General features: G+C 36.3%; 1 protein-coding gene across 3 annotated transcripts in view; it reads left to right on the top strand.

Moving 5' to 3' along the window:
• Positions 1-348: 348 nt before the first annotated feature.
• LOC113300269 (serine/threonine-protein kinase ATM-like) overlaps positions 349-10,619 on the top strand; it is a 28,328-nt gene continuing 18,057 nt past the window's right edge. The window contains exons 1-27 of one of the 3 annotated variants that reach the window (XM_026549488.1): positions 349-580; positions 718-826; positions 920-1,063; positions 1,810-1,971; positions 2,058-2,253; positions 2,365-2,521; positions 2,602-2,741; positions 2,832-2,919; positions 3,254-3,363; positions 3,467-3,565; positions 3,738-3,794; positions 4,093-4,177; positions 4,680-4,754; positions 5,122-5,163; positions 5,257-5,327; positions 5,407-5,455; positions 5,855-5,926; positions 6,867-7,022; positions 7,116-7,205; positions 7,300-7,487; positions 7,598-8,201; positions 8,292-8,363; positions 8,493-8,660; positions 9,214-9,339; positions 9,491-9,618; positions 10,242-10,398; positions 10,516-10,562. In XM_026549488.1, coding sequence (XP_026405273.1) covers positions 506-580; positions 718-826; positions 920-1,063; positions 1,810-1,971; positions 2,058-2,253; positions 2,365-2,521; positions 2,602-2,741; positions 2,832-2,919; positions 3,254-3,363; positions 3,467-3,565; positions 3,738-3,794; positions 4,093-4,177; positions 4,680-4,754; positions 5,122-5,163; positions 5,257-5,327; positions 5,407-5,455; positions 5,855-5,926; positions 6,867-7,022; positions 7,116-7,205; positions 7,300-7,487; positions 7,598-8,201; positions 8,292-8,363; positions 8,493-8,660; positions 9,214-9,339; positions 9,491-9,618; positions 10,242-10,398; positions 10,516-10,562 — 3,467 coding nt within the window. In that variant the 5' untranslated portion in view covers positions 349-505. Of the gene's footprint in view, positions 581-717; positions 827-919; positions 1,064-1,809; positions 1,972-2,057; positions 2,254-2,364; positions 2,522-2,601; positions 2,742-2,831; positions 2,920-3,253; positions 3,364-3,466; positions 3,566-3,737; positions 3,795-4,092; positions 4,184-4,679; positions 4,755-5,121; positions 5,164-5,256; positions 5,328-5,406; positions 5,456-5,854; positions 5,927-6,866; positions 7,023-7,115; positions 7,206-7,299; positions 7,488-7,597; positions 8,202-8,291; positions 8,364-8,492; positions 8,661-9,213; positions 9,340-9,490; positions 9,619-10,241; positions 10,399-10,515; positions 10,563-10,619 lie in introns of those variants that run through there. The other 2 variants (XM_026549487.1, XM_026549489.1) reach the window with 2 other exon arrangements.

Here is a 10,619-nt window from a genome sequence, read left to right as displayed (position 1 = left end):
AAATTTTTGGGTTAGGGGGTTATCTGATTTTGCTATTTCACAACCTTTTTTGTCTTTATTCAATATGCCTAGAAAGATTTTGGTATGCCCAAAATCAGGGTTCTTTAAAAATTGCTTTTTAGAACCAAAATTTAGGTGGGCTCTGAGCAAAAAGAAAAAACTTTTTGCGCAACTTGTGATTTGTGAGATTCTTACGCGTAGTACCCAAATACCCAGCAAGAAATACCCATTGGCCCGACTTTTGTCCAGTGCTGTGGGACGGGCCCTGTAAGTTTGGGGCACCAAACGCGCTTTTGTCGCTGCTCCCGGGGAAAAACCCTCCTATTCTTTATTCTCTAAAACCCTCATTCTCTTTCTTCTCTAGTTCTTCCCCATTTTCAACTTCTCGAACACAACCAAACACTGTGTCTAAGAGCATCATCGAAACCCTAATTCTCATGGAAGATTATTCAAACTCAAATATTTTACCCTAACTTTCGAGGAGTATTGGAAGTGTTTTGGAGTAATGACAATGGCTAGTTCTGGGGATATTGAAGAGATTATTTCAAAACTTTCATCAGATAAAGTTAAAACTCGAGAAGTATGTTTTCTATACTTCATTATTTTCAATCATCAGTGTAGTTGCAGTAGTCAAGAACTCGAAATGTTTAAAATGCTTCGATTCAATTTGATATTTTGATTTTTTTTTTTTTGAATATTTTTTGTTGGATTTTGTAGGAAGGAATTAAGCTGTTGAGTAATTGGTTAGAAGGAGAAAGATCGTTTGGATTCTGCAAAATTCTTAGTCGAAATACTGCGAAACTCAAACCTAACGAGATTCCTCACTGTAAGTTTTGTGTTGTATTTGAAAAAAATCAAATGAGGATTTTAATTTAGTGTTTTCTTATGTAATGTTTTTGATTGTTTGTTTGTGATTCAGCAAAAACCTGGCCGTTCCTTATTAGGGTTCTCATTGGATGTATTTCGTCTGAGATATCTATGAGCAAGAAGCGTCCACCAAAGCTGATTTTTGCCAAAACTCTTCGCATTGCGATTCAACAGGCTGAGGATACAAAATTTTCAGGTTAGGAATAAAAAAACGTTGGGATGTTTTTCTAAGGATATTTTGGTGGAATGAACAAAACTGGATTTTCTTGGAAAAATCCGACAGTGAAAAACTGGATACTGATTGAATTAGATACTGATTGAATTGGACGAAATTTGCAATTCCAGATACATTGAACCCCAAAAATAGGCAAGATGACACCAGATTTCCCGTTGTAACTGTATTTTGCTTTGCATCTGAAAAGCTAGTTACTAACTAAATAACCATGGAACCACCAAATTAGTCAGGATTGTGTTCTTTACAATCTTACTGCACTCAAGCCAAAACTAGAAACCTGAAAATTGCTGATGTGGGAACCGTTGAGTTTTGCAATTAATAACAATATAACATTCTCTAGTCATCTGTTTATTTTGAATGTATTACATAAATGACTGGACTTCAACAACCCTTAAAAACATGAAAATTCAATGGCATTTTGATAGTTGCATTTGTTCTATCTTAGCCAAATGCCGCTCCTGTTTTTCTTTGGTCAAGAGCGATTGGATGTTGTAAAAGTTTTTTCAAGCTTCGTTCATTTATACTGACTGAAGGGAAAAGGGTGCCTGGTAGTTGATATGGACAAGAATTGCACGTTTTGTTAGATTAAAGGCTGTCTACACTAGTCAGGAAGTAGCTCTTGTGTTAATAACTTAGAATCAGTACATTTGAACTCCTTAAGTGTGTATTAATTCGATTTTTATCATATCTCATTTGTTTTGTATTAGGCAAGATGCAGCTCTTATTATCCGTTGTCAAGTCACTGTTTAGTCACATATGGGATGTCTTGAGGGATGTTCCAAGCTACCAGTCTGAATACGGGATCATTCTCCGACATCTTATCGCTGTAAAAGATTATAGATTTCATATGAGGAAGCGGGTTTATTGTGGTAAGTACATTATTTATATATGAAGCTCTGGTATCCACTGTTTCGATGTTACTTCTTTGTAATCTTTCATCTCTTCACGCTGGTAGGTCTAGTTCTCTTGTATTTGGGGAAGGTGGAAACTAGTTTAGATGGAAAAAGCAACATTCAATCTAACCCAAAAGAAGAAGTGTTTCGCTGCATCCTGACTTTGCACTCCTTACTAGAAAATCCTCCTGGGGATTTCCCAGATAATCTTCGAGAAGACATTGTGAAGGGGTTTGTTGGGATTTTCTTGCACATAAGGTACTGTACACCTTGCACAAATTCTTATCCGTGTTACTAGACCTAAAGGCTATGTTCCTTGACTTCGTTTGCATTGTCATTGAGCATGTTCAAATGCCTTTTGTACGACAGGGATGAGGGGAAGATCTCTCGCAAGCTTATTGAGTGCATTAACACATACTTGTGGAAGGATGGTCCCAATCTGGATTCTGAGCCAATGGAAATCCATTCTGCTGTGCAAGAATTTGTATTTCGTTGTTGGCTCACGACTCATGATCGTGCTCTGAAGGTAGTTTTTTTTAGCGAGTCTCCATACTTACATCTTTTTGTGTGTGGAGGCTGTATAGTCTAATAGTTTCTGTTTTGCAGGACGCACTTGTCCTTTATGCAACATTGCAGTTAAAATTAATCAGAACTGCTGCTGATGGGGGTCATCTGGTAGAACAACTTCTAGATATTGTTGGCAAGGATTTAGATCAAAGCAATATAGCTAGCTCTGCGGTACTATGGTGAGTGTAGGTGTCCTCTAGATTTTATTCTCCAGGGAAGCTCCGTGGGTTTTTCTGATGGATAATAATTTAAGTGCTTGCTGCAATCAGGGGTGACACATGTAGGGATGATAAGCTTGGAACGTTGACGAACTTACGTTGCGGTCTCTTGGAGCTTGCTGCTTCTCTATTTTACAGGGTAGTTTTCTACAATTTTCAGTTCTCAGCTATTACACGATATTGGAGCTGTAAATTCATGACTATTCCGCAAAATATATACATCTAAAGATCTTAAATATTTATGAGTGATATTTGATAGGCTTTTGCCAGATATTTTCTTTTCCAAAGACTCATTGACAACTCGTGCAGTTCCAATTTGGTATTCCAAAGTTTAAGTTTTCAAGTTTATATTTGATATTCACAATTTCTATTGAACACAGTAATACATTTCACCTAAACATTGTTAAGACTTTCTGTTTGAGAAAAATCTCAAGAGTATTTCGGATGCTTACAGATGATTTCTTTTCCTCCAGGCATGTGTAAATATAGGTAGTTCCAAGGCATCAAATTCTGAGAAACGACCTAGAAGGGAGAATGCTGCTACCCGTCTAAGACAGGGTCTGATGAAAGGGAAATGGTTATGGTATGTTGTAACCTGTAGGCTCATATACACACACTGCACTTCGCAGCTTGTGATTACTGGAAAAAGCCACAAACCAATGGTGCTTTTCGTTTTTCTAATACAGGAATGGTGCCTTTTGTTTTCTTGTCCAAAACTATAATTCTCGTATCCCTAAGGATTTTCTTATCTACTGGTTTGAGGGCATCTGTCAAAGTTTTGAGAGGTAAGTGTATCTGAGTGTAGAATTCAAGTATTCAAGTAAAAAATGTGATTGTCAGAATCTTTTCATCAATGATGGTGTGCATGTGCAAGCCCTGTTATATCCATGGTGTATGCATAAGTGTTGCATATCATGTCTCTTTTCAATGACTTGGATGCGTAATGATCTTTGCTAGGATTTTGAACGATGGAAATAAAGAACACTCATACGATGGTTTGCTGTGGGTATTGCGGTAAGTGGTTCAATTCCTTCAGAGATATCCTGTATTTGTCTAATGTTATCCAGTTGGCCAGTCTTTGTGTTATATAAAAAACACACATTCTTTCATGAACATACAAAAATGAAGGCGTATAATATCGATATGTACATGTGATATGGTAATTGATGGCACACATAATCCGGAGGATGCCCATAAATGTCCCATGGCAGTATATTACTTGTTAGGAGAAAAGGAAAAAACGTTGCACACAATATGTAACTATAATCATCTTTTGAGCTAAAAACTAATTACTTGTTAACTTGTTCTGAAGGAGCCTGCAGGAGCTCTGCTCTATCCGTTTGCTTCCTATTTCAAGGGCTGATGGTGCACATAGTTCGTCTCCTCCACAAAATGAGGTTAATGTTAGTTTTGGTTGGTCGACTAGTCATGTATTTTTATAGTTAATGTGCATGTGTATGTCTGATATTCTTTGTACCAGAATGGAAATTTTAACATTTGGAACTGAACTACTGATGGGCTGACATATAGCCTATCTCTTCAAAATATAGATGCATCCTTTATCAAGAAATCTAGTCATTCTGCAATTAATGAGTGACAGTATTAGACGCCCATCAATGGGCTGCAATGTTATTTCTTATTTGGTCAGAATAAAAGCCCACCCTCTTCAGTAGATACAACATAGTTCAACCTTCCAGTTATTAATTCAACATTAAAGACACGTTTAGTTAGACCAATGCCTCGAAACACAACTGAAATTTATTATGTACCCCCCCATATTGCAACAAGGTATTTTAATTATGCAACCATTTATTTTTACCTACAAATTTTGTTTGGGTGTGTTAGGAAAAATTTCTTGAATGTATCTAAGTAAAACTTTTCGCTTGACTAACATTGCAGCTTGGAGCCAGTTGGAGCAGAATATGGAGCTCTTTGATTCACGGGCTACCTATATTCAGTAATGTGACTTCTGTTGTAAGTTTGCTTGTACTGATTTTTGCTGTTAGAATTTGATTCTTTTGGTGGATATATACTAAGAGTCTAAGCCCCAGCTCACTCTTGATTTTGCTATTTTTGTAAATACAGCAGATCCGGTAACTTATTGTATTACCCCTACTAGTCCATGTCCACCTATTCTTTTGCTTCTTTTATCATTTCTATGATGTCTTCTTAGTTTTAGTAGATCACACTTTAACTCTTTTCCCTGTTTTCGCCATGCATTTGCTGCATTATGCACTCCACTTAGAAAATTCATTTTGTGCTCAAGTAATATATTTACGTTCCCAGCTCTGTTGCTACGTGATCATTAAGGTGATTAGTTTAAACATGTTTCTTGATACAGGCAGATGCTGCTTTAACGCTGCTTGGAAATATTATTTCAAATGTAAGTCTGGCGCTTCCTATTACATGGTGTTTTGTTGCTTCTGTTAAGGTATCATCATCTTACACCATAGTGTCTCACATTGTCATTTTTCAGGAGCTAGTACAGATACCTATTGTACCTCATGATGTGTGGGACCTTCGCTTATTTAAGCACATACCATCAACGTAAGCGGTTCGATAGTTGACCTTTTCTTATTACAAGTTTTCTTTTTATCTTATTTTTATGGTTTTGGCACATAACCAGGTCAGCATTGTACTTCATTGCCTGCTATTTTTCAAGAAAAGGTTCACAGGTATATACTTGCTATCTCTGTATTTGTTTGCTAGTGGTCAAGGCTGCATTTGTTAAAAAATTTAGTAATGAATACTGATAATTTTTAACACCTGCAAAGAAGATTCTTATATTCTTATGCAATAAAAATTGTGGAACTGTGGAAGTTTTCACCTATGACCGTATTTATCAATTTTCACATCTTTAATTTGATTAAGCTTATATTCTCTATTAATATTGATCATGTTCGTACAATTTGTTTCTGTTATGGACCCCATTCGTCTGATATCGTTCTAGAAGCTTATTTTTTGACATGGTTTGACATTCAATTGCGTTTGGATAGCACATGTGAAACACATTACAAAAAGCTTACGCTGATTTGATATAATGCTATTCTTGTGTTTTGTTTTTACTTGTGCAGGGTGACATACGAGACATTTTACATCTCAGGCAAAATCTTTTAAGATCAGTTTTGGGATTACTTAACTGGAAGGTTTGGCATTTCATTTTTTCTTTTGCGTTTCACTTTGTAATTTAAACAAGAAGCAATTAAAAATTTAAGGTACTCAAATGCATCAAACTGTCATTTCTGGAAGTTGTGTGGTAGATCACAAGAGAGAGTGTCTTCAGTTTCTCTTTACCTAGGCCGGATTCATTATTAAATTTCTGAACAATAAATGTTTTCCATGGATGTTTACTATAGAAAGTTACATTTGAATTTTGTTTTTTGAAATAAAAAAGAATTTGCCAAATTTCTGTGGTTGTTGGCATGGTATTGAAGCTAAAAATCTATAGGGATGAATAAACAGCATAGCACTGGGGATGAATAAGCTAAGATTTGAGGTATAACTGTCCAGCATAGGGATGAAAGAAGTGGTTTATCTAGCCATCTTAGACCCATACACTCTTCTATGCAATTGTTATGCTTCTTTCAAAAGTCATATTTATGCCAGACACATGGTTGTTAACATTACACTTGATGGTCTTAGGAGGTTGTGTATATGAATAAACAGCATAGCACTGGGGGAGTGTTCTTGGAGATGTGTCTGCTCCTTGTTAGTCTCACAGAATGTTGTCACATACATAGTCCTCTGTTTTATAATTTGAGCCTTTTGAGTTGGCTGTTGTTGACCATTTTCTACAAAAATTCTCTATGTGACTCATTATAGTAGAGATCGAGTCTTTGCTTTTATGGCTTCAAATTACGTGAAATAAATAATGGAAGGGAAACAATTGGTGTAATCCAATTTGCTGTGGGATAGGTGAAAAGTGCTAACATTATTCCTTAATGTTCATTAAATAGTTTGTATTTAATTTTGTTTTCTTCCCATCTGGAGCTCCATGTTGTATGAAATTTCCTGTTCCCTTCATTTTTCTTTCAATGTTTTGGACTTAGACTGTAATGCTTTGTTAATGTGTAAATCTTTATTCAGGAAAGCTTTTTGCTGAATGAGTCTTTGATGATGCTATTGCCAGCTGCTATGTTTTCCCTTTGTGGGGGTTCTGCTCCTTTTCCTCATCGCTGCAAGGACCCTTTCCTTTCAAACTCTATTACTGATCCTTCTGAAGATGCTGAGGATTTATATAAGGTTTTTGAAAAGCTTGTTTTTGCCCTGGATCTGACTTTCTTAAGTGCATGTCCAAATCGGTAACTGTAGTGAAATATTATTCTTTTATTGTAGGGGGAGGAACATGACCAAAATCTTCTCAGTGGACCTGTTGAATGTTCAGTGGAAGTCTTAGCTGAAATTAAGCCTATTTCTTCTGTAGAGGTGTTTTTTATTTATTTATCTATATTTTAAACTTTCTTTAAACTTAAACTGGTTTTGTAAGTTTCTAACTTATGGTTACAAATTGATCTTGTAGTTGTTTCAATCTGAATCCCACCATAGAGTACGTCTCCCCCGTCAAGTATGGATTCCCTTATTTCAAGAGTTGGAAAACCACATTCTTTCAGTTGTTATGGATAAGGAGATTGAAAAGATGCTTCTTCCGGAACTCTTCTTCTTGAGCGGTCTCTTATGCAACTGCATTCATGGCTCACTTCTAACACGGTAAATCATATATTCAGAACAATGTGATGATCTTTTGCCAATTCCGTTGTTCTATCCCGTATGCATGGCTTCCGCGCTTCATTGTATTTGTCACATTTTATTTCTCGCAGGTTAATAGATGCAAATTCATCCTTCGTCACCAAAATGTGCGAGCTTTTAGTAAGATTGCTCCAGCATGCTGTTTCTGTCATTAACGAAAACATAAATAGTATCCGAAGACATGGTTGTGCTGGCTCTAGTCTCATTCTTGATGGAACAGGGTCCACTCTAGTTTCTCTGAAGAGTTTGATTTGTTCTCCAGTTTTTAGTAGTGGGAAAGATCAAAATATTTTTGCTGATGTACTTTCTGGAGCTATTGTACATGCTGTTGAGAAGCTTTTAAGGGCCTTCGCAAAACTATTTGAGCAATTTGGTGATGGCTCAAGGAGTGAATATTCTGATATAGCCACGGCGGAGTTGTTTTCTGCCTCTGAAACTTGTCCACAAGGTTCTTATCTGCTGGGTGGCAATAGGGCAAGGATTGTTGATATGGAATTGGACGTGAATGAGGATTCTAAAGATAAGGATTTCACTAGCAAGGTTATAGTCACTCCCCTTTCTTCTGTGAAGTGGAAGGTTGACATGATCTCAGTGATGACAAATTTTTTCACCGTATTACCTGTTATTACATGGGAAATCTTGTTTGATCTGATGCACAAGGAAAATGATTCTGAGGTACGTTGAATGTTTTGATGCATCAAGTGATAGTGTTCTTCTAGAATGCTAGCTGGTTATTTCTTAATATCTGAAATTTCTTTTTGTCAGGTCTCTGAATATATTCTGTATATTCTCTGTAAACATCTTTCAGGCTCCTCATTTGCCAAGCTCCCGGACTTGGTACTGCTCTTAGGAAACTTCTGCAAGTTTTCACTTAAATAACTTTTGGGATTAGTTGATGTTTTAGTGTCCACGCTTCAATATTGATGTTTTAGATTTACAATACTTTTTTCTTTTCCTCTTGTGCAGGTGATTTCTGTGAATAAAATGATTGAAGTGAGAGTGTCTCTTAAACTCTGTTGTGTTAATATATTAACTGCCACACGTGGTTTGCTTGGAAACCTAATATCATCAGGCTATGGTGGAAAGAATAAAAAGTTAAATTTATTACATACACCTGGTAGACCATTTGAACAGGTAATCTCTTATGTTAGTTTTCTTTAGTATTGGTTGGTTATGCTCAGCATTATGATAAACAAAGTTTGAGGGAGTTAGGGTTAATAGTGCTCTTTGCTTAAAAAGATGAAGGAGGGAGATAATCTGGCATTGTAAAGGCACAAAAAGTTTGCCCAAATTTTCAATTTAAATTGCATCCAACTGTTCTCATTGTTCTGAAGTCATACCTTTTTTGGTTACAGCATTTTCTTCTTATTCATTTTAAATAAAATTCCCATAGTTAAAAGCTAATGAAAAGAATTTAGATCGTTCTCGTTGTTCTGAAGTCATACTTTTCTTGGTTACAACATTTTCTTCTTATTCATTTTAAACAAAATGCCCGTAGTTAAAAGCTAAATGAAAAGAATTTAAATCACCTACGTTATTTGTATATTTCTCTTCCACTTCGTCCATCATCAGGTATATTATTTTCCCCAAGAAACAATTAAGATCTCATTGTTTGAGACTTGATAATTGTCAATTTGTCATTTATCGAATCTCAGTATTCTACTTTTGCTTGATGTCGGATATACAGAGTGTAGAATCTCTCCGCGACATGGTAATCAAAATTGGGGAATATGATCTGCTTGACTGGCCTGGACGTGCTAAACTGATCGACTGCATATGCAATTTCATTATACTTGACCCTTCTATTGGCCAGGTGATGATGCCTATTTTTTTTGTTGTCCATCATATCTTTTCATGGGTGTTGCTTCTTCAAGTGTTCGGGCCATATACCTGGATATTTTTTTAGATCGGTTGTTCTGCATTGCTATCTTCTTATAATCTTCGGTTGTCGTACTTACACTCAGGTAATGATCGAAAAGCTTCTTACAATGCTTCAAGATTGTGATTATCGAGTTAGGCTGTTCTTGGCTAGGCGGATTGGAGTTCTTTTCCAGACTTGGGATGGTCATAATGAGCTCTTTCAAGATGTCTGGTGAGTGAGTATCTGGTTAATAAAATACTATTAGTGTGTTATCTTTATATTTCCGATGATTCTATGATTGTAGTAGATAGTATTTAGTGACACAAGAGGCATAACCTCTTGATCCTCTGGTGCTGGTTTAGAATGGACCTGACTGAAACTAGTTGTTGATTAATTTACTTGCTAAAAGGGGTTTTAAAGGGGTTCAACTTTAAAAGAGCCTACTGAATACCTAAATGAAATTTTTTCCCTTTAATTCTGGAAAACATAAAGAGTACACACAGCAGTTTCTGCTAATTGATCGTCATACTTTCAGCTATGTAATATGCCTGCTGCAAGTCTAGCTGAAGGAATTGGGCCGACAACCCTGTGAATTACATTCTATATGGACTAGTAACAGATTTTGAAATGTGCTGCTAAACAGCCTAAACTTGAAGCAGGTGGTTCAGTTTTCTAAATTTTATTTGTATGGTTGTTGTTTTGTATGTCTCTAAGTTTGTTCTGTATTTGATGGAGAATGCCACTGATGATAGGTTTTTGGTCTCCATAGCTGAAACTCTCAATGGCTGCTTTTCATATTTTACCTAATCAAGGGGATTGTTTAAGCAGTTATATTTTCATCCCATTCTCCACAGTTCCAACTTTGGCGTCAAGTTGGTGATGCCTTCATCGAAAGCACCTGTTACTGCAGCAGAGGTCCTAGCTGCAGGTCCTCATCCTCGTCCAGCAATGGAGACAATTATTATTACTTTGGCACATCTTGCATTTCACAGTGAAAAGATCGAACTAGAGGTACTGATTCACTAGATTAGTGTTTGGATCATATGTACTGTGTCTTGATATATTATCTTTCTGGAATTTTCCTTAACTTAATCATTCTATATTGTTCTCCCATGGGAGAAAATGTAGGCCATTTTCATCATTTGTGTCATAGCAGCAATTGATCCTTGTCAGAGGTATAAATTTTTACCTTGCATGCCCCTGTCTATCATATGTGATTGGCGTTCATGGTT

This window comes from Papaver somniferum, chromosome 7 (genome assembly GCF_003573695.1).
Source record: "Papaver somniferum cultivar HN1 chromosome 7, ASM357369v1, whole genome shotgun sequence".
Taxonomy (NCBI): domain Eukaryota; kingdom Viridiplantae; phylum Streptophyta; class Magnoliopsida; order Ranunculales; family Papaveraceae; genus Papaver; species Papaver somniferum.
The sequence above is the reverse complement of the archived record's forward strand: the minus strand, read 5'-3'. Positions and strand labels throughout refer to the sequence as shown.